Genomic DNA, 23,994 nt, shown 5'->3' with positions numbered 1-23,994 from the left:
GAATCAATAATTCATGAGCTACACATAGATTACATCCGTCCAAATTCAAGTTTTCACTACAGACACAGGAATAGCGAAAGAGCTGGGAAATATACACCATGAGAAGGGACAGAGACATGTAATACAAGAGATTAGCAACTCCATTTGTGGCCATATTATTAGTATCTAAATAGCTTTTGGCTCTCAGTATTTTTCGAACTACTTTTTCATGAACTGACATATTGTTATTTTTAATTTTCCAAATATCGTTTAAGATGAAAATAACACTTTTATAATTTTCGTGGGCCCGAGACTCATTTCTGAATTGACCTCCACTCGGAACACTCAAGCCTAGACATTTGAAAGTCAGGGTATCCACATTAGGAGGTATATGACCAAAAGGAACATACAAATTAAAACCAGGGACTTTCTATACTAGTATAGAAAGTCCCTGTTAAAATGTTTGAAAAAAAAAATCTTTTGAAATAAAAATATTAGACAATAAAATTCAAAAATTGAAATCAAGTTGATTCAACAAAGTCACAGAAAGTAAGACGATGTGGGGATGATTGATTATAGTACAAATATAATGCAAAATACTTGAAAATCTATTTTAGTGATTTACTGTACATGACATTTTCAATGGTGTGTGATATTACCAGATTTCGCGTAGTTGTCTATATCTAGTTTAGAAGACCTGAAAGGAAAAAAGTAACACCACCGTTAAAAAAAGGAAAATCATCTCTTTTCATAATGCTAGTAATTAAAAGAAAACATGACTCTGGTGGATAGTTGTATCATTGGCATTTTAATACCACATCTTCTTATTTTTATATCTGTGAAACAGAAATATTACACTCAAGAAAAAGACATTTATTGCTGTTTATACCACTTATACATGGGATTCAGACAGGCTTGTGATACTTAGACCACTCGGCCACCAAGGCTCCTATAAAAGATTTGATATAAAATACCATAGCTAAATTATGAAGGATAGTTAAATTAAAAACAAATTACCAGAATGGAAGTTTATACTTGCTGGAACATTGCATGTTTCTTACCAGAATGGAAGTTTATACTTGCTGGAACATTGCCTGTTTCTTACCAGATTGGAAGTTAATACTTGCTGGAACATTGCCTGTTTCTTACCAGAATGGAAGTTTATACTTGCTGGAACATTGCCTGTTTCTTACCAGATTGGAAGTTTATACTTGCTGGAACATTGCCTGTTTCTTACCAGATTGGAAGTTTATACTTGCTGGAACATTGCCCGTTTCTTACCAGAATGGAAGTTTATACTTGCTGGAACATTGCCTGCAAACACACATAGCCACAGAACCTGTTACTTACCAGATTGAAAGTTGATACCTGCTGGAACATTGCCTCCAAACACACATAGCCACAGAACCTGATACTTTCGATTGGAAGTTTATACGTGCTGGAACATTGCCTGCAAACACACATAGCCACAGAACCTGTTTCTTACCAGATTGAAAGTTGATACCTGCTGGAACATTGCCTCCAAACACAAATAGCCACAGAACCTGATACTTTCGATTGGAAGTTTATACGTGCTGGAACATTGCCTGCAAACACACATAGCCACAGAACCTGTTTCTTACCAGATTGAAAGTTGATACCTGCTGGAACATTGCCTCCAAACACACATAGCCACAGAACCTGATACTTTCCAGATTGGAAGTTTATACTTGCTGGAACATTGCCTGCAAACACACATATAGATACAGAACCTGTTACTTAATAGAATGGAAGTTTATACGTGCTGGAAGATTGCCTGCAAACACACATAGATACAGAACCTGTTACTTACCAGATTGGAAGTTTATACGTGCTGGAAGATTGCCTGCAAACACACATAGACACAGCACCTGTTACCTACCAGAATGGATGTCTATACTTGCTGGAACATTGCTCTCAAACACACAAAGCCACAGAAGGTGTTTTGAGGCATAATCTGGAACTACAGTGTCCTGCTGAGTACCAAAAGCTTTGACACTTGGATGTATGGGTACCGGTGCAAGTAAAAGCAAATAATTCATTGACTATAATTATTGAAAAAAGTGCAATTTGTTCTTATGAACATGCTCGTAAGATTTAGAATCAAATTGTGCTGTATGCATCACTATAAAAGGAGTAAATCTAGAAAACGAATGATTGTTGTAACCTCCCAACTATATCACAAGTAAGTCAAGTTTTTAAGCAACAAATAAATGATTGACAGGTGAATGTTACTTTTCCTGGGGGGAATTTTCAACTTCAGGAATTAGAAGAGTTTTTTTTTAAGTTATATTTGCGCGGTGATTGTCTAAAAAAAATATATCTCTGCTTAGCTTTTTTGAGAGTGAAAGAAAGACTAAAAGGTAATTTTCATTTGGTATACTAGGTAAATTTCTAAAATGGAACAGAAAATGGTCTAGTAAGGTGGAATTCCACTCTGTACAGTGTTTTAATTGAATTTACAAAGTACTTCATGACTTCTTGAAAACGATCTTGAAGACATGTATGAAAAATAATGTTGTCTTCAAATATTATAACTTCAATTGTATGCAGATCAATACTAGTATATGATGTTTTAAATATACCCCATCCTCAGTTTCATTATGTTATCAATTAGACTGGTAGGATTTCCAATTACGGGATCTTTTTTCCTTTCAGGAAATTCACATAATGTTCTGGACTTTCTGGACTGATGACTTTTTGTTTTCCACTTAACTGAGGACAGTTCCAAAACGTCTAGTTGAACGATTGTGTTTGTGTCTAACTAAGCAGGTGTTTAAAATGACAGTTGAAAGTGAAGTAGTAGACGACATTTACGATCTTATATTAATAAACTATTGTAATAGATTACCAGCAATTCTTGCCACTAACAGCAAGTTCTAACATAACAACATATAGTAAAACCGGTTTATTAGGCCGTCGTTCTTCTCGTTTGGATTGTTTCACATTTTCTCATGCGAGGGCCTCTAATAGCTTATTTATACGGTATGGATTTTGCTCATTGTTGAAGGTGGTACGATGAGACACAGTTGCTTGTATCCAAGTCCTTTCGTTTCTGGGAACAAGTTATTGTCTCATTGGCAATCAAACCTCATCGGCGAATTCTTTTATTAAAACCATTCAATTTTGTGTTTGTATTAAGTCGGGCTATCTGACTGAACCGTGCGTTGTGTGTGTCTGTTATTTTTTTCTCCCGAAGGAATCGGTATTGGTGGTTGATGTGGTCAGTTGAATTGTCTAATATCTTTGATGGGTCCTGCTAATCTTTTAATGTATTCTTACGGCTGTTGCATTTGACTGCATGACAATTAATGTAGGTAGTGTATAGTATACGAATAAAATTGAGAATGGAAATGGGGAATATGTCAAAGAGACAACAACCCGACCAAAGAGCAGACAACAGTCGAAGGCCACCAATGGGTCTTCAACACAGCGAGAAAATCCGCACCCGGAGGCGGGCTTCCGAGCTGGCCCCTAAACAAAAATGTGTACTAGTTCAGTGAAAATGAACGTCACACTAAAATCCGAAACATATAAATGAACTTAAATTAAAAAAAAACATACAAGACTAACAAAGGCCAGAGGCTCCTGACTTGGGACAGGCGCAAAAATGCGGTGGGGTTAAACATGTTTTGTGAGATCTCAACCCTCCCCCTATACCTCTAGCCAATGTAGAATAAACAAACACACAGCAATACGCACAGTAAAACTCAGTTTAAAAGAAGTCCGAGTCCGATGTCAGAATAGGTAACAGAAGAAACTAAGCAAAATGACAATGATACATAAATTAACAAAGGACTACTAGCAGTTACTGACATGCCAGCTCCAGACCTCAATTAAACTGATTGAAGGATTATGTCTTCGTCATATAAAAAATCAAGCATAATCCCTCCCGTTAGGTGTTTAGTATCATACCATCATAAAATATATGAGAAGAACATAACCCGTATCATGCCAACAACTGGTTTTAGATTTAATAGTGTTTATTTCCGTTAATTCCCAAAATGCCACTTTTAATGACTTGACAACAGTATCGTAACTATATCCCTTGTGAATAAGCCTGTTAAAAGGTTTGGTTAGCTTTTTGGGCGAATAACATTTATGTGCTATAGAATATTACCATGAAAGATGAGTTGTGAAATATCTGAACGTATTTATGTTATTATAACTTTAACGGAAAATCACCGTTCCTTTATTATTCTATGCAACATGTTTTCTTCATACTGAATTTAATCGGCGTATATGAAATGTATGTCTATCCTGTTAGCGATAATAGACCAACCTTGGAATTATTTATCCCTATGAATATGGAACTATTCTGTGATTTCAAAAGCACAAGGAATCTTAAATATAGTACATTCCTAGCAGACCATTGTAGAATTAGAAAATCATTCAAGAAATCAAACATACGTGTATAATACAATTTCTCTGAAGGAATTTAGTAAAAGTGTGTATCCTGCTGTCATGTCTGTGCTGTTACCAACAATTAATGGAAACGATATTATACTAATAAAAATTACAATAACGGTTTTTGAAATACAAGACCACAAAAGAAAACCGTCATCACTGCTAAAAGGGAGTAGTTATTTAACAACACAGTAATTCATAAATATAGAAATTTGTCTATCCTGTTACTATGGTTAAAGTAGGATAGACTATATTTGTCTAAAATTTCTTCAAATAGTGTATTAATATATATTTCATATCATGCTATTGAGTTGTGTAATAAAGTGTCTGCTTAATTATGCAAGAGTAAAAACTAATAAGTAAGGTAACTTAGTTTGGTCAATATGATTGGCATTTAACAGGACGCGACATTTCACTAAAGGCTCATTTGTTTTTTTATCATGGCCGTTTCCAAGCATACTGGCATTGTATAAGTACTTGTTCAAATAAGGCCTTTGAAAATAGTGAAATTAATTACTTTTGGAGTGTCAAAAATTCGTTGGAAGTACTTGATAAATTGTATGCTTATATAGGTGATTTCGAATCTGTTCAAAGTTATGATTTTTCTACCCTATATACCACTTTGCCTCATAATCTTATTAAGGAAAAAATTCACACACCTAATTAAATGGGCATTTCAAGTAAAAAGTCAGAATGCGAATATATATGTTCAAACTCTTTAAGGTCATTTTTTAGTAACAACACACAAAAGAACTATGTCAATTGGACCTGATTTGATACTATAACTGCCCTTGAATTTTTACTAGATAACATTTTTATTCGCTATGGAGACTCCATATATCGTCAATTTATCAGAATTCCAATTCTAACTGTGCACCACTTACTGCAGACCTGTTTCTATATTGTTACGAGTTACAATTTATGACTAAAATCAGCAAAGACCCATCGAAACAACATCTGATACAAAAATAACACTTTTAATTAGATATTTGGATGATATATTTTGGCTCTCAATAATGACGACTTCAGTATGTACACTAAAGAGATTTATCTGGCTGAACTGACTTTAAATAAAGCTAATACTAACAATGAACACTGCCCTTTCCTGGATCTTGATATCTATATGTATCATTGTCATTTTGCTTAGTTTCTTCTGTTACCAATTCTGACATCGGACTCGGGTGCAGGATTTTCTCACTGTGTTGAAGACCCATTGGTGGCCTTTGGTTGTTTTCTGCTCTTTGGTCGGGCTGTTGTCTCTTTGACACATTCCCCATTTCCATTCTCAAATTTACTTAAATACTTTAATCTTATAAAAATGACCAAACTACGGTAGCTAGTGAATTTACAGAACTAAAGACAAACATACTTAAATTAACTGTTTTTGCCCCCTCCCTCTTTGGAAAAAAAAAAAAAGAAGAAAAAGTACAGACTTATTTCTAAACTATGAGACTTAAAGGTGTGTGTGGGTTTTCAATTGCTCGTCACTTTAGAATATAAATAACATGTGTAAACCACAAACAAAAACACACACACTTTTCATACTACTCCAACGCCACTGAGTCAGTCAGGGATTCCCACTAATTACTTAATTATGTCATAGAATGACATAGATACAAAAGTTTGGTTTTGGAAAATTGGCATTACCTGAAATAACCTAGTTACAAATAGGATATCACATATTTTTACAGTGATGTTATTTTATAGAGCCCATTAAATTAGATAAATACAATCCACCATAAAATGCTCCGCTGGGCGCAGCTTGATACAACCGCAGAGGTCGAACCCTGAACAGTTGGGGCAAGTATGGACACAACATTCAAGTTTGATACAGCTCTGAATTTGGATTGTGATTAAATATTAGACACAGCATAGGTTTCTGACACAGAATGAATGTGGTCTAAGAACTTAAATTTTTTTTAATTTACCTATTATGGTCCAATATCCAAAATCTAAATACATGGTTAGATTCAGCATATCAAAGAATCCAAAGAATTCAATTTTTGATGAAATCAAACAAAGTTTAATTTGGACCCTTTTGACCTCAATGTGGACCAATTTGATAACGAGGCCCAAAAATCAAAATACATGGTTAGATTCAGCATATCAAAGAACCCCATATATTCAATTTTTGTTGAAATCTAACAAAAAAAAGTTTAATTTTGGACCCCAACTTGGACCAACTTGAAAAATGGGCCCATAATCAAAAATCTAAACACATGTTTAGATTCAGCATATCAAAGAACCCCAAGAATTCAATTTTTGTTAAAATAAAACTAAGTTTAATTTTGGACCCTTTGGACCTTAATGTAGACCAATTTAAAAAACGGGACCCAAAATTAAAAATCTTAATACACAGTTAGATTTGGCATATCAAAGAACCCCAATAATTCAATTTTTGATGAAATATAAGAAGTTTAATTTTGGACCCTTTTGATTTCAATATGAACCAATTTGATAGCAGGACCCACAAATAAAAAATCTAAATACATGGTTAGAATCAGCATATCAAAGAACCCCATATATTCAATTTTTGTTGAAATCAAACAAAGTTTAATTTTGGACCCCAATTTGGATCAACTTGAAAGCTGGGCCCAAAATCAAAAATCTAAATACATGTTTAGATTCAGCATATCAAAGAACCCCATATATTCAATTTTTGTTAAAATCAAACTAAGTTTAATTTTGGACCCTTTGGACCTTAATGTAGACCAATTTGAAAACTGGACCCAAAATTAAAAATCTAAATACACGGTTAGATTTGGCATATCAAAGAACCCCAATAATTCAATTTTTGATGAAATAAAACAAGTTTAATTTTGGACCCTTTTGACCTCAATATGAACCAATTTGATAGCGTGGCCCACAAATAAAAAATCTAAATACATGGTTAGATTCAGCATATCAAAGAACCCCATATATCAATTTTTGTTGAAATCAAACAAAGTTTAATTTTGGACACCAATTTGGACAACTTGAAAACTGGGACCGAAATCAAAAATCTAAATACATGTGTAGATTCAGCATATCAAAGAACCCCATATATTCAATTTTTTTTTAAATCAAACTAAGTTTAATTTTGGACCCTTTGGACCTTAATGTAGACCAATTTGAAAACTGGACCCAAAATTAAAAATCTAAATACACGGTCAGATTTGGCATAACAAATAAATAAATGTGGTCAAAGATTTTACAAATCTAATGCACCATACTGTGCAATTAAAGATTACTTCTTGAAATTTTTCAATATTTGAAATTTGAAAAAAAAATAATATTTGAGGAATAATTCTTTTTAATTTCTGAAATCTGAAATGAGAAAAAATTGACCCCCCACATTTCCTTTTTACCCCCCCCCCCCCCCCACCCCTTTTTCCCCCAAAAAATTCTTTCCCTCAAGATATGGTCATAATCTCAATTCAAATTTCCAATGGCATTTGCAACCATAATTACCCATTTAAATTTACCATAGTGCTTACTTAATCTATTTTATAATAGAATTTAAAATATGGTGTCAAATCTTTCATATGGATTTTTTTGTAAAAAAAAAAAGATGCAACATTTGCAGATATTTTTACTGGTCTTCCTTTATAAATATGCATTTCTTTAAACATAATTTAAAAGCAGTGTAAGAGAAGTAATCAAAACGTTTTATGTGGATTACCTCCCTTACACTGTTTTAAATTGTCTTAATTGTTCATTAACCATTACTTTATACATAATTTAAAAGCAGTGTAAGGGAGGTAATACAAATGATGTATTTGATTTATCTCCCTTACACTGCTTTAAATTATGTTTTGTACTAAAGTATTTGTCCATAATAAAATACTTGTTTTTTGCCCCCTTTTTGGCCCCTAATTCCTAAAATTTTGAGGCAATTACCCCCAAAATCAATCCTAGCATTCCCTTTGTAATATGGAACCTTGTGGTACAATGTCAGAGAGATCTATACACTAACACACAAGTTATGTCTGGAAGTTACAAAAATGCTTATTTTTGGCCCCTAATTACTTTAAAACTGTTGGTACCATAACCCCCAAAATCAATCCCAACCTTCCTTTTGTGGTATTGAACCTTATGGTAAAATTTCATAGAGATCCATTCACTTAAACTAAAGTTAGAGTGCGAAAACCAATATGTCTTCGGACGACGACGCCAATGTCATACCAATATACGATCGCAAAATTTTTTTGCGGTCGTATAAAAATGAAAAGAACACTTAAGAAATTCAGTGCGTCCACAAACTTAATAAAAGTTATCTATCAAACACTGTAGGAAAATATTTGAATATTGTCTTTATCGGTACTAAGGTACAATCAAAGCGCTTGTGAGCACTGAAAGGTAAAGATTGCATTCATTTTGTAGTGCGAATAAGCACTGAAAAACAATACTACATTGGAGACTCAGAGGTTCAAGTACAACTACAATTATGGACAAAGGAAGATAACTACAATTTTAAATATTACTTTAACAGTCACATCATTGATATTTTTAGGACAAATAGTAGATTCATGCATCATGAACAATTTATGTAATTTTTTTGACAAGTATGCATACAATCATAGTTTATCATTTTGTAACTAGAATATCTGAGTATATGTTTCATTGATAAATTTCTTGTAATGTTTATTGAAAGAATGGTTAAAATTGAGAACTATCAAGCCATCCCCATGAGGGTTTTGAATGCAATCTTTACCCCCCCCCCCCCCCCCCCCACCCTTTTCCCCAAAAAAATTATCAATGTCTGTTTATGTGCCTATCCGGTCTATACATGTAATCTAGTGATTGTCATTGGTAGCTGTCTTCCATATTTTGTTTTTTTCATTATGTTTAGCATAAATCAGGCCATTGTTTTGTCATGTCAAAGTCTCTTAAAGCATACTATTTGGTATGGGTTTTGCTTAAAATTAGAAGGCTGTACAGGTACCTATACTAAGTTGTCTTATTGGCAATATATAAAAAAAAATTGACTCCACAATATTCTTACAGTAAAATTAATTATTGTACCTGTCCTCAGTCAAGAGCCTGTATTCAAGTAGTTGTTGTCTGTGGTAACTTTTGTTAATTTCCTTTTATTACAAATGTAGCTTAATTGAGGCTGTTTGTTTTCTCTTTTGAATGGTTTTGCATTTTGTTATCATTGGGCCTATTGGTAGCTTACTATAAAAGATGGGTTTTGCTTATTGTTAAAGGCTGTTCTGACTGTGACCTGTATTTGTTTCCATTTGTGTCCTTGGTGATTGGTGGATAGTGGTTTCATTGGTAGTAATCACATCTCCTCATTTATAGAAAGTTTACCTAAGAGTAGGTCAGACTCTTATGACTCAGTTCATTACTGATATCCATATAAATGTACCTAATGGCAGTACATGTGTTAATGTAATGGCTACAGTATCCTGGCAACAATAGAGAGGCTATTATACTAAAAATCAAAAATAAATTTATTTATTCAGTTATTTCATTTTTTTTATATACATGATAAAACAAGAGTGCATATGCTGAGATGTCTTGCCTGCTCTTCTAAATTATAATTGAATTTATGTTGAAAGTCTTTAAGATGAAATTTTAATACAAGTATCATACAAATAAACATTATCACTGATCCATGTTAATGAAGTCATGATCCCCGCCAGACAGACATGAAGACCTTACAATCATTCCACACACCAAATATACATGTCTCTATTCATATATTGCTTATAGTATCTGAGAAACAGATCTTAAAACAAAAACTTAACATTGACTAATTGCAATGAACCATGAAAATGAGGGTAAGGTCAGGTGAACCCTGCCAGACAGACAACTTACACCTTGTACACCTTACAACCATTTTATACACTGAATAAACGTGATATATTGCCTATAAAATCTGAGAAAAGAACTACATTTGTAAACCACAAAAACTTAACTCTGACCAATGAAACCCAGAAAATGAGGTCAAGATCAAATGAAACCTGCCGGACTGATGTGCACAAATTACAATCATTCCATACACCAAATATATTGTTTCTAGTATCTGATCACCAAAACTTAACATTGATCAATGATTGATGAAATGAGGTGATGGTCAGGTGACCACATCTGATGGACATGAAGACTTTGTAAGGATCCATTATACCAAATATAGTTATCCTAATAAGCGAGATACTCCCTTGACAAAAAAAAAATTAAGCAGTTGCTGAACCATGAAAATGAACACAAGGAAAATGTACATAATTTATGACAGATAGAAACATCATAAGATAAGGTGAAACACCACTATTAAATTTAGACCCTGTTAGAAAGATCATACCTGTACAAATAGTAGATATCAAAGAAGTACTTGTTTAAAACAAAATTGTTCAAATGCATAAGTGTTTCATTCAAAATGTGTACACTATTTTGGTCATTTTAGTATCAAATGAAAGCTGAATGACAGGCGATCACTGTAGAACACTTTTGAATGATAATTTGAATAATAAAAAAATTGTATGAAATTTAAAAAGGGCATATTTTGCCTGTTTATCAGATCTGAAGTACCTGTTATGGTATTGGTAACCAAGGAACCAGTATGCTCTTATATGAAATTAAAGGTATGTTAAATTTTTTTTCAGCACAAGACAAGTTAAGGTATGCTTTGACATGAAATGGCTACCATTTTATTTCAATTTAAGACAAAAATGCTATGACTACTTGAAACTGAAGATTTAACATACTTGTATGATGTAGAAATCAATGGGGCCAAGAATTAGTGGTGTTTCTCCATAAGGCATCTGTTTACAAGTTGTGAAGCATGCAGGTTTTCTACCTTCTAAAATATAAAGCTTTATACATTTGTAAATATAATAATTGTTTTTGCCATCAATGGATTAGCGTCCCTATGTCTCTCATTCTGCAACTTTGATCATGAGGCAACGCAAAAAGAGCCCTTCTGCACTTAATCCTACATGAACCCTAGGCTAATTAATGTTTATGCCCCATTTATGGGCATTATGTTTTTCGGTCTGTGGGTCCTTTCTTCCATCCCTCCGTCCATCTGTCCCGCTTCAGGTTAAAGTTTTTGGTCAAGGTAGTTTTTGATGAAGTTGAAGTCCAATCAACTTGAAACTTAGTACACATGTTCCCTATGATATGATCTTTCTAAATTCTTATGCCAAATTAGAGTTTTTACCCCAATTTTACAGTCCCCTGAACATAGAAAATGATAGTGCGAGTGGGGCATCCGTGTACTATGGACACATTCTTGTTACAACTTAATCTCTAGCACATATGCAAGATGTATTTACATAATAAACATATTATACAATCAGAAGTTTTCTTTTTTGTGTTTCAGAAACATATGACGACGAAGTATTGAACTGTCATTAAATGAACTATCACAGAGACCACATACAAATGGCCGTTCACCAGTGTGTATACGTTTATGTCGGTCCAAAGCCCCTGACTGTGTGAATGCCTTACCACATTCCATACACAAATGATTTCTTACACCAGTGTGAGTCTTCATATGACTCCTTAATCCGTCTTTACATCTAAATGCTTTATAACACACATCACAAACAAACTGCGGTATTTCATCATGAGTCCTTTTATGGTTTTTTACTTTAGAAACACTTTCGAAACCTTTCCCACAAATATCACATAGATGTAGCTTATTAGTTATGTTTCCATTTCCATGGTAAATTTTCATGTGCCTATCTAGTGATGTTTTGCTAAGCCAAAACTTTTTACAAACTTCACAACTAAATGTTTCTCTTTCTTCCTTGCACATGTGCATTCTTTTCATATGACCTTTCAGTACCAATTTAGATGCCAATTTCTTTTTGCATATCTGACATTCAAATTTATAGGCATCACCACCATCTTCGTGTAGTTTTATATGCTTAGTATAGTATCCTTTAAGAACAACAATTCCACAAGTTTCACATTTTTTGAAAATGTGTTTCGCCCTTTTGTGATTGTACAATTGTGCTTGAGTACAAAAACTTCTAGTACAGAGGTCACATTTATGTACTGGATCCGTGTTAGCATGGTTCCTACAAAAATGCTGTTGCAGTCGTTTCTTTGCCAGAGCATATGCAGAAAAATTAACATAAGAACAAAATCTGCATGCTGACTTTGCCGAATCTGGATTATCTTTATCCCTTATAACTCTGCCAGCTTTTTTCTTCAATGCAAATACAGGTTCTTCGTACTCGAAATCTTCAAGTTTGTCTTCTAGTCCTTCCATATCAACATCTGGATGATTAAAGTCAACTTTACGTGTGTGTTGATTATTTTTTTTTTTTTTTTTCTTTAAACCTGGCTTTGATAAACTGGTTTCCTGTTGGATGTACATGTCCTCTTTTAAAGGACTGTTGTTTTCATTCTCATGGGCTTTATCATCATCTTGTACCAGTTCCCTTTTACTGCTACCTTCTGTATTCTCTGCATTATAATCTAAGGAAAAGTCTGGTTTACTATTTACCACTTGCTCATCATGACCTTTTTCCTCTGAGGGGTCAAAGTCAACATTCTCTGGAAGAAACAAAGTTTGAAAGTAAATATTTGTATTAGCATTTTTTCAAGAAATGGTGTTCTTTTATACTTTTTTGTGTTTCATTTCTTTCTGTCTTCTGTTACATGGTGTCCTTAGACCTGTTAGTATATTGCCCATATGGCTTAAAAGATTTTGAGGTCTAAAAAACTCTCAAGTTATGAGTATTTTAACTTAATTTTTCACACTTTTTTACAGCCTTTCTGAACTAAGCTGTTGACACCATAATGTAATTTTGATGGTATAATGCAAATGTTGAAATTAAAATGACATTACTTTAACATGTAATATACAAAACATTCACAAAGTCAATGAACTATGACAAATGTATGACTAAAATTGCAGGGCCAAATAACCTCTTTGGAAATAAGAAATGCCAATGATAATACAACTGCATATGACATATCCTTTCACTTTTCATTAAAACACAAACTTTCAACATGTAAAATATGCAAAAGTTTCAATGTCAGTGAACCATGTTAAGGGGGCAGAGCCGAACAATCTCTCTGGAAATGAAAAGTGCAACTGATAATACAACTGCATGCCAAATATAATTGAATGACCGTAATATCAAAAACTTTAACATGTAAACTAAGCAAATGTTTGAAAGTCAGTATACATGTACCATTAATAGAGGAGCAGAGACAAATAATCTTTATGGAATTAAGATGTGCTAATACAACTGCATACTAAATTCATATAATTGACTTACCACTAGGGGTTCCCCTTAAACTGACCTAATCACAAATAAGTACATTGTTGACACAGCAGTCTTGTATACTTGCTTTTTATACTTTATAGAACCAGGACAATAAAATGGAAACTTACCCAAAAAAAATTCCAGGCAATTGCTGTAGGAAAACACGCTGAAATGTCTTGCCTGCTTTACTTAACATGATTGAATTCATGTTGCAAGTGTGTAATACAATTATCACATAACATTAACAGTATCAATGATCAATGAACATGAGGTCTTGGTCAAATGACAGACATGAACATCTTAAACAATCATAGACACAAAGATTTGGTTGTACCTGTAGAAAACTTATTTCAAACGTAATAGCACATCCTTAAATAAAATTTTGTGGTGATGTTGAAATTAGATACGATCCGGGTAAACTTATCAATCCTTTAAATAAATTTATTCTTAAAAGTTACCAATTCAACACTGTAATTAAATCTTTGAACATTTTTTTTATTTGTATGAGGTGAATGAATATTCATTGAGTAAATTAAAACCATACTAAACATTACTGTTATACACATATTCACTTTCACAGTACTATAATCTGTCGATTCCTATATTTTTGCATTGCTCAAGGTCATTTTTTTCACTGAATGCTAATGACGTCTTTACACTAAATCCATTGGATGTGTATACGTACTGATTGATATTTTGGTCTTACAAACATGAATTGTTTCATATTTTTCATGTGGGGGCTTTTTATAGCCGCCTATACGGTATGGGTTATTCTCATTGTTGAAGGCTGTATGGTTGCCTACAACTGCTTAAATCCACTTCATTTGAACTTTGGTGGATAGTTGTCTCATTGGCAATCATACCACATCTCCATATTTTTATACATTGTACCATTCACCAAATATAGTACACAGTCTATTGCTTATAGCATCTAATCAACGGCCATAACCATGAAAACTTAACATTGACCAATAAACCATAAAACGAACTCAAGGTCAGATAAACCCTTCCAAGTTCCAGATAAAATGTACACAATGCAATCTTTCCATACATCAAATATAGTTGACCTATTGCTCATAGTATCTGATAAACAAGACATTATCATGAAAACTTAAGATTGACCAATGGACCATGTAAATGAGGTCAAGGTCAGATTATATTAACCCTGACATGTCCACCTTACAATCATTCCATGCATCAAATATAGTTCTACTTACAAAATCATGAAAACTTTACATTAACTAAATGAATACTGAATATGAGGTTAGGGTCAGATGAAACCAGCCAGACAGACATGAACACCTTACAATCACTCCATACACCAAATATATTTGACCTATTGCTTATGGTAACGGGCAAACGGATAAAACCATGAATACTTAACATTGACCTATGCAATAAACCCTGAATATGAGGTCAAGGTAAGATGAACCCTGCCAGACAGACATTTATACACGTTGTACCTTACAATCATTCCATACACCAAATATAGTGTGGCCCTATTGCTTAAAGTATTTGACAAGTAGACCAAATCAGAAAAATTAATTCCATACACCAATTATAGTGTGGCCCTATTGCTTATAGTATTTGACAAGTAGACCAAATCAGAAAAAAATCAGTCCATACACCAAATATAGTGGCCCTATTGCTTATAGTAATTGACAAGTAGACCAAATCATCCATACACCAAATACAGTGGCCCTATTGTTTATAGTATTTGACAAGTAGACCAAATCAGAAAAAATCATTACATACACCAAATATAGTGGCCTTATTGCTTATAGTAGTTGACAAGTAGACCAAATCAGAAAAAATTGACTATAACTCGGCTCGCATTATGGGATTGTCTCAAGCCAGGCAAAAACTTCTGATTAGAAGATATTGAAAAAAATAAATTGCTTTGTCGAGCGCAACTGGATACGACCGCAGAGGTCCAACCCTGAACAGTTGGGGCAAAAATGGACATAATATTCACGCTTAATACAGGTCTGAATTTGGATTGTAATTAAATATTTGACACATAAAAGGTTTCTGACACAGAATAACTGTAGTCAAAGAACTTAGAATTGGTTATATGATTTGAATTTATATTCAATTTTTTGCTTTTGTGCAGTACACTATGCTGTTGCGTATAAACCCCCCCCCCCCCCCCCCCACACACACACACTTTTTATTTTTGCATAAAAACACAATTTCTTTTTACCCCCCCCCCCCCCCCAAATTTTGGAGTTTGCAACCATAATTACCCATTTAAATTTACCATAGTGCTAACTTAATCTATTTTATAATAGAATTTTAAATATGGTGTCATATCTTTCATGTGGATTTTTTTGTAAAAAAAAGAAGATGCAACATTTGCAGATATTTTTACTGGTCTTCCTTTATAAATATGCATTTCTTTAAACATAATTTAAAAGCAGTGTAAGGGAGGTAATCAAAACGTTGTGTTTGAATTACCTCCCTTACACTGCTTTAAATAACGTTTTGTACTAAAGTTATTGTCCATTAACCAGGACACCCTTGTTTTTCCCCTTTTTTTGCCCCTAATTCCTAAACAGTTTGAGCCATAACCCCCCAAAGCAAATCCTAACCATCCCTTTGTGGTATGGAAACTTGTGGTATAATTTCAGAGAGATCCATACACTGTTCCACAAGTTATTGTCTGGAAACTAGAAAAATGCTTATTTGGGCCCCTTTTTTTCCACTAATTCCTAAACTGTTGGGACCATAACCCCCAAAATCAATCCCAGCCTTCCTTTTGTGGTTATAAACCTTGTGTTTAAATTTCATAGATTTCTATTTAATTATACTTAAGTTATTTTCCGGAAACCAACTGTCTATGGACGACGACAACGCGTACGTGGACCGCAAACTTTTTTTGCGGTCGTATAAAAATGCTGAAATGAAGTAAAACTTCTAGGAGTAACTACAGATTTTCAAACTAAATTTCAATGAAAATGTATGGTATCTATAAAATGTTAAAAGGCATCCACAATATACATGTACATACATTGTATGTGAAATACTGGTCTGAATCTTTACAAATACATGTATTCAGTTGTCAATTATAAATATATTTAGTTTGGTAGGTAGGGTACAATGTAACTGGAACCACACATATATTTTTTTTTGGCCCAAGAGGAAAAAAATAATACTGTAACTATAAATTAATATAGAAAACATAAACTGAAACAACTGTTATAATTTAATTGTATTCTCAGTTATCAATTAAACAATATAAACATAACAGAAAGGAAACAGAGCATTGCCGCAACACGACAAATGACATTGAAAAAAATACAGTTTATTTTTTTTACGCCAAATGTGATGCTATCCAAAATTTCAGGGGAGAACACTGACTGGGGTGGCCTGTTGCATGGCAAAATTTCTGTCTCTGTCCAATATACCCTCATTTTCCAGTGGCAGTCCAATTTCCCTTATCTTCATCCTGGACAGCCTCTATTACAGGACCTAAATTAAATTTACCTTGTGTATTTATTGAGAGTTTGTTCTCATCCTGAAAATGCATTAAATATTTGCCACTGGACACTATGCAAACATCAATCAATCAATCACATATATATACAAATAGTGATAAGGTGTATTTGGCTGATTTATGATGGAATTTGTGCACTACCTTCAACAGGACAACAAAAGGAAAGGACTCTTGCTCAAATTGCTAAAATTTAATACTCTACATTGTACATACCACCATATTTTCTCGCGTATCAACGTACTTTTTTAACCCCAAAAATGTAGTTGGTAGAGGGGATGCGCATTATACACAACTATGGACATTTTTTTTTATTATTACAAATAGTGTTTTTCTCTTCATTATTGTATATACATGTATTCAAGACATTTTTTTATTTTATTTATTTGTTTGAAATTTTTTTGAATAACGTTTTTTTCCTTCATTATTGAATATTCAAAGTACTGGTGTGACATCCTGCATGAGTAAGCTTAAAATTGAATTAAGGATTAAGTATGGTTGTGTAGCAATTGAATAATCAATTCATATCAACTTTTGATAGGTGTTCAATATAAGAACCTCAGGCAGTGCTCTAAATCAACATGATCAATAAAAAGAAAATAACGTATTAAAGAGTTATTAAATTTTAATTACTGCTAATCAATTTAGAAAAATGTATAATATTTGAACAGTGCACCAGCTTGGAGAGCTTTATAGACAAATTTAATTTCAAATGGGTTCTTTAATTAATAAGTTTACTTTTATATTGTTAAAGGGAAACTTTGCAAAAAAATGAAAAATTGATATTATGTTCATTATGTAAAAAAAAGCACAAATTCATAAATATTAAAGTTTTATTCTCCTAGATAAGATAGTACCATCTATTTTAATATGAGAATATCAATTCTCTACATCTTGACGGCTTCCCGGGGTAAAAAACCATGTGACATTTAAAAACCACAAAGTACCAAAACAAGCGGGAACTAACATAGTCATAATTCAATGTCAAAATCTCTTGTCAAGTGTTGATTAATACCGACAAGATAATGACAAACATAGTTTCCCAGATCCTAAAAAAAGGAATTATACCATGTATACCAGACATGGTTGTGCTACATGTACCTATCTGCAATTTTTTTTCAACTAACTTGATAGCCTATTATACACAACTGCGTACTATACAGGGCTAAATATGGTACCTTCATTCATACATGTAGCTCCAATATCTGTGTTTAAACTGCTTTATATATTCAACTTTTGTGTTTTATGGTTGCATGAAATAAAACTCTTACTACACATGTTTCTGTTTTATATATAATATTGTATGTGTGCATGTATTGAATGATACATTGTAGATGTGTGTACTGGTCCAGTGCCAGTTACCATGGTTACTGTCAGAAATTTGCAGTTTTTCTTGAACTATTTGGGGAGATATTATTTTAACATAAAAAGGGTTACCAAAAGTAAGGTTTATCACCATCTTGACCATAGACTCTGACTTAATTCCTCTTATAAACAACGAAAAAAACATGTTAACAGTATGCTGATTTTTGCAGGAAATTTTATAGGTACATTTATGTACATGTGACCAGTTACTGTCACTTGAAATTTCAGAATCTTGTCATCACATTTATATTCAATCAGAACATAATGTAATCTTTTGCTTTTGTATTGCAAGAAGAGAAGAAGGTATGTCAGTGAACCTAACACATCCCCATTCGGACCATTATTTTGAAAGGTCTCCTTCCTGGTCTGAATGTGAACTATAATGTCAATTAAAATCAACCACTTGCAAGTGATCTGAAGAGTTCAAGAGACGTATATACATGTACTTTAATTTTGAAAATTATAAATCTTTTACAAATTATATATTCTAAAGCAAGGTTTGATATTGCTTTGTCATGTTTGTCTTAAAACAGGTTTTTCAAAATCAAGGATGACATAAAGCGATGGTGTAATGTCCCCACCTTGTATATCTTCCCACAACGTGTTATTTACAGAATATTCAGTATTTCTCTATCTTACTCGGATCAATCAAAACTGAGTTTTTACAAATTAAATAAAGAAATCAACATGTATAGTCTGTTGTTTTTCGCAACGCTTCTGTTGTTGAATAAAACAACAGGTGATGGTTACTGGTAACTGACGGTAAATGGTCCTCCACCAGTATATACAATGTACAAATGTATGTATTGATGTAATTTGCTTTTGTTTTGTAAAAAAACAGTACATGTAGGTTTCAATCTGTTAATACATGTACTCTTCACAGTCTCTTTGCATTTTGTTTTATTTACTGAAATGAAAGCTTTATTTACATTTTGTATAGTTATAAGCTACAAAACATAAAGCTCTATCGCATCTTCGCTAGCCAAGGGTTACAATCCAGTCCCCTCCTCTCCACCCTTGGCAGATTAAGCCAACATGTTTGATTACAATATTAATGCTGTGCCATTTACCGATAGATAAAAGTCACGCCCATTCCAAATACATGATTCTTGACCAATGTCAGCACTTGAACTCTCATCAGTGTGGAGGTGTAAAAATAATTGTGTCTAGTGTTTACAAATATCGGGAAGCAGAAACCAAAAGTATACGTTGACATTCCAACATTTGCACTAGAAACATACCCAGGAACTCCAACTAGTTGATTAAGAACTTTAAAATTGTCACTAAATATAGTCCTATATTTTGTTGGTAATGACTTGTTGAACAATTAGCATGTGGCAATTGTTGATTTACATTTTCTACATTTACACATGATCGTCTAAAAGGTGCTTTTTGATTTGATGCAGCCAGTTATAACTGTGACCAATGAATATCATTACCTCATGGATCCGAAATTCTATCTTAATCCACCAAGGGTGGAGAGGAGGGGACTGGATCGTAACCCTTGGCTAGCGAAGATGGCTCTATAGAGGTTTTAACCTAATATATACAAACATACTCATTTTGTACTACAACATCAAAACACAATCATGCGAGCAAACTAAAAATAGAGAACGTACTGACTTTAATAAAGTTTTGTGTCGTTTGTCTTACCAAACTTCAGGATTTCCATTCCTGATATATCTGAATCTGTTCTAGATTCATCTTTCAACTTGCAATCTGGATTACAAATGAGACCACCACTTCCAACAACATGTGCCCTCTCTTCACGATGAACGAGTAATGACTTTTGCTCTTCATTCAAATCTAACATCAATGTTGACGTTTCACATAAAGAATCATTTATATTTTTATTTAACTGTTGAATGAAAGTATGTATTATTTCATTGGCTCGAATAATATCTACAAAACTACCAGAAACTTCATAATTATCTCCATGGTCAGTTTTTTTCTGCGAAATTCGTACTTTTGTTTCAGATTTCAATTTCTCCGTCAGTTCGCAATTAGGATTACATAAGAATGTGCTCAAAGCTGCTGATACACTTGGTAAAAGCAAACTATTTGTGTGGTCAAAAACTACACCCATGACTCCCAATAATTTGTTATCACAAACAAAGGGACTTGTATTGAAGGGAAAAGAAACTAACAATATCACAAAGTGATTCTATCGAGCGTTTTGATTGGTCATCTCCTCAGCTTATCCAATGGCAAATGGTTTACTTACTGCAAGATCAATAATAAACAAATGCACATGGTCATACTTGATCATACTTAGGAATGACAGCAATAACAGCTACACTTCATTTAAAGACAGGAGAAAAGAAAGAATTTTCTTACCCCTGCCTCAATAATGAAGAAAATGTTTCTCTCACTGAAATACATATATCATCTGTTATCTTACAACAAAAACTTAACACTGTGTTAACAACTCTTATAGAAGAAGAAAAATCAAAGCTTTCCAAATTAGGTATTAATCTGCTTTCTATATGTTTAGGCTGGGACTAGTATACTAATATACAATATGTTATGTCCCAGGTTTAGGCCAACCTGATCTGTATGAGACAAAATTCAATCAATACATGCATGTCTATTTATTTAGACTTTAATACATTTATACCTAATTTCAAAAATTCTATAATCTTTTTCATACTATGTGTTGAAGTCGCGCACATTTAAAATGTAAATTAGATTTTTTTATCATTTGTCTCCATGGCAACCATGTTAAATTAACAATTCAACTTAATTTCTTTATTTTGATTAATTTGTAGATTCACCTGATGATACTTGATGTAAAAAAATACAAATATAACACATGAATTAATACTTTATCATATATATATATAAAGCATACATGTACATTTAATAAAAATGTTTGTTTCTCAAAATCAGTGTGTTCTATTTCCATGGGATCTGGTAGTTAATAATTTATTTGAGATGAATGTTAATTAAGTAACTCTTTTCTTTACTTAATTTGTTATAAAGTTTAGATATAATTAATGTGAATAAGACATTATCTAATGAATTGTGCTAAAAAAATAGGAAAATAATTTAGCTCACTGTTATAAATTTTATCAGCAACAAAAAAAAAAGAATGAAATGAAAAAAACTTATTTTTCCAGAAAATCTAAAGGAGGCCTCAAATAATTATTTTTTATATGTTGTAGACAAAAGTCTAATGAACAAAAGCAAACACACAGGTTTTTCATAGGACCCTGTTCATGGAAGAAAATACTGTTTTCAAAATTGGTGATATTACTTTAAAAGAATTTAGAATTGCTGACCAAAAGACTGGGATCTCATGTGAAATGGGCGAGAATTGGCAGTATTGATAATGGACAATTACCATGATAAAGATGCTTAACTATATGCAAAGATATATATTTTATATATTTTTTCATATAATTTTACCTATATAATATGTTAAATACAATTTTTGATAGGTGAAAAGTCTGCAGATAAAGATGATGAAGAAAATTATGATGATGGTGATGATGATGATGATGAAGAGAATGGATTATCTCCTCCTGATCAAAAGAGACAAAAAACATGACATGACATAAACTGAATTTTAAATGTAAACCGTAGAAGAAATTTAAGATATTACAATTAAATATGTTGGACAAAAAATGTATAATTTTTAAGTTTTTCATTGTTGTATCTTGACATTCTAGCTAGTAAAATTAACTTTACATTCTGTTTTTGAATTTTCATTTTTGACATACATTGTCACAAACACAGACAGTATCTTATTTTGGTTACATTGACAACAGTCGGTTTTTACTAATCCATCTTGTCATTACCGCTTTAGTGGATAGAATGGATATGTACAGAGGGTATATACATGACAAGAATTTCTTGAAATATTAGAAAAACATATATATATATATATATTAGATATAATAGATTTATATGCTTTATTCTGATAAAACAATGTTGTGAACAAATGTATACAAACAAAACCAAAATCACAATGAATAAATAACACATAGGTACAGGTGATGTTGAGGCCACAATGCAAAGAAAATAATAATGAAAGTAGATAGTTTAAGAAAAAATAGTAAACAATACAAATCATTTACACTAACAAGGTTATACAAATGAATGTCAGATTTACAGTTATTAAAACAGAGAACTCACACTTTTATTCATAATTCTTATAAATTTACTAAGTTTCTTGGTTTTCTGACTTGTTTGATAACATTATAAGCTCCCTTTATATCAAAGCATTACAATTAATCATATATTCTTTGTCAATACAAGCTCTCCTATCAGTAGTGAAAAAATAGCATCCAGGATTCATCCCAATGCTATTTGTTGGTATTGCAAAATTTACAAGTTATTGTTAAAGAAGCAACCTCTATTTCTGTTCTTCATTTTGAAAATTATGATCTGTGTCTTAAATACAACTAAACCCAACTATCTACTTTGTGTCAATCGATCAAGTTTTTTCAATGATTTTTATACGGCCGCCAAAAAATTTTTGTGGTCGTATATTGGTATGACGTTGGCGTCGTCGTCGTTGTCGTCGTCGTCTGGCGTCGTCCAGCGTCGTTCGAAGACACATTGGTTTTCGCACTCTAACTTTAGTTTAAGTGAATGGATCTCTATGAAATTTTACCACAAGGTTCAATACCACAAAAGGAAGGTTGGGATTGATTTTGGGGGTTATGGTACCAACAGTAAAGGAATTAGGGGCCAAAAAGGGGCCAAAAATAAGCATTTTTGTAACTTCCAGACATAGCTTGTGTGTTAGTGTATGGATCTCTCTGACATTGTACCACAAGGTTCCATATCACAAAAGGAATGCTGGGATTGATTTTGGGGGTAATTGCCTCAAAATTTTAGGAATTAGGGGCCAAAAAAGGGGCAAAAAACAAGCATTTTTCTAGTTTCATGACAATAACTTGTGTGTAAGTGTATGGATCTTTCTGAAATTGTACTACAAGGTTCCATATCACAAAGGGAAAGCTGGAATTGAGTTTGGAGGTAATTGCCCAAAAAGTTTAGGAATAAGGGGCCAAAAAGGGGCAAAAAATAAGCATTTTTCTAGTTTCCAGACAATAACTTGTGTTCAAGTGTATGGATCTCTCTGAAATTGTACTGCAAGGTACCATACCACAAAGGGAAGGCTGGGATTGATGATGGGGGTAATTGCCTCAATATTTTATTTTATTTGTTCTTATGTTGTGTTGTTACACTACTGTTTCAGATTGATGGGAGGGTTTAGGTCCCTGCAAACATGTTTAACCCTGCAACATTTTGTGGGTGCCTGTCCCAAGTCAGAAGCACTGGCATTTTGGAAATGGATCCCTCTTTTTCTATATATTTTTTTTAGTAAAAAGTCCTTATATTTTTACTTTTTTAATGTGTTCTTGGTATGATTTCACAATCACATTAGTGTATATATGATGCCGCTCTAATATTATTATTCCACATCCAACAAAGTTGCGTAGGGTATAATTTTTAAGCCTGTCTGTCTGTTCGTCAGTCCTGTTCTTGTCATCACAACTCCACTGAAAC

The 23,994-nt window shown here is 32.9% G+C and overlaps 2 protein-coding genes across 2 annotated transcripts; one reads left to right on the top strand and one right to left on the bottom strand.

The window, feature by feature from the left end:
• Positions 1–9,824: 9,824 nt before the first annotated feature.
• On the bottom strand, positions 9,825–20,564 carry LOC127708118 (zinc finger protein 354A-like). The gene is made up of 2 exons (XM_052212964.1): positions 20,128–20,564; positions 9,825–12,897 (listed from the first exon to the last, which is right to left on the bottom strand). The coding sequence occupies exons 1-2, from the start codon at positions 20,558–20,560 to the stop codon at positions 11,687–11,689; spliced, it is 1,644 nt and encodes a 547-aa protein (XP_052068924.1). The 5' UTR covers positions 20,561–20,564; the 3' UTR covers positions 9,825–11,686.
• A 94-nt stretch (positions 20,565–20,658) lies between these two features.
• LOC127708109 (uncharacterized) lies at positions 20,659–22,165 on the top strand. The gene is made up of 2 exons (XM_052212956.1): positions 20,659–20,941; positions 21,915–22,165. Exons 1-2 carry the CDS (start codon positions 20,752–20,754, stop codon positions 22,022–22,024), a joined length of 300 nt encoding a protein of 99 aa, XP_052068916.1. The 5' UTR covers positions 20,659–20,751; the 3' UTR covers positions 22,025–22,165.
• Positions 22,166–23,994: the final 1,829 nt, after the last annotated feature.

The sequence above is a fragment of the Mytilus californianus genome, unplaced genomic scaffold, assembly GCF_021869535.1.
Source record: "Mytilus californianus isolate M0D057914Y unplaced genomic scaffold, xbMytCali1.0.p SCAF_7, whole genome shotgun sequence".
NCBI lineage: Eukaryota > Metazoa > Mollusca > Bivalvia > Mytilida > Mytilidae > Mytilus > Mytilus californianus.
Note: the sequence above shows the minus strand (reverse complement) of the source record. Positions and strands in the feature narration are given on the sequence as shown.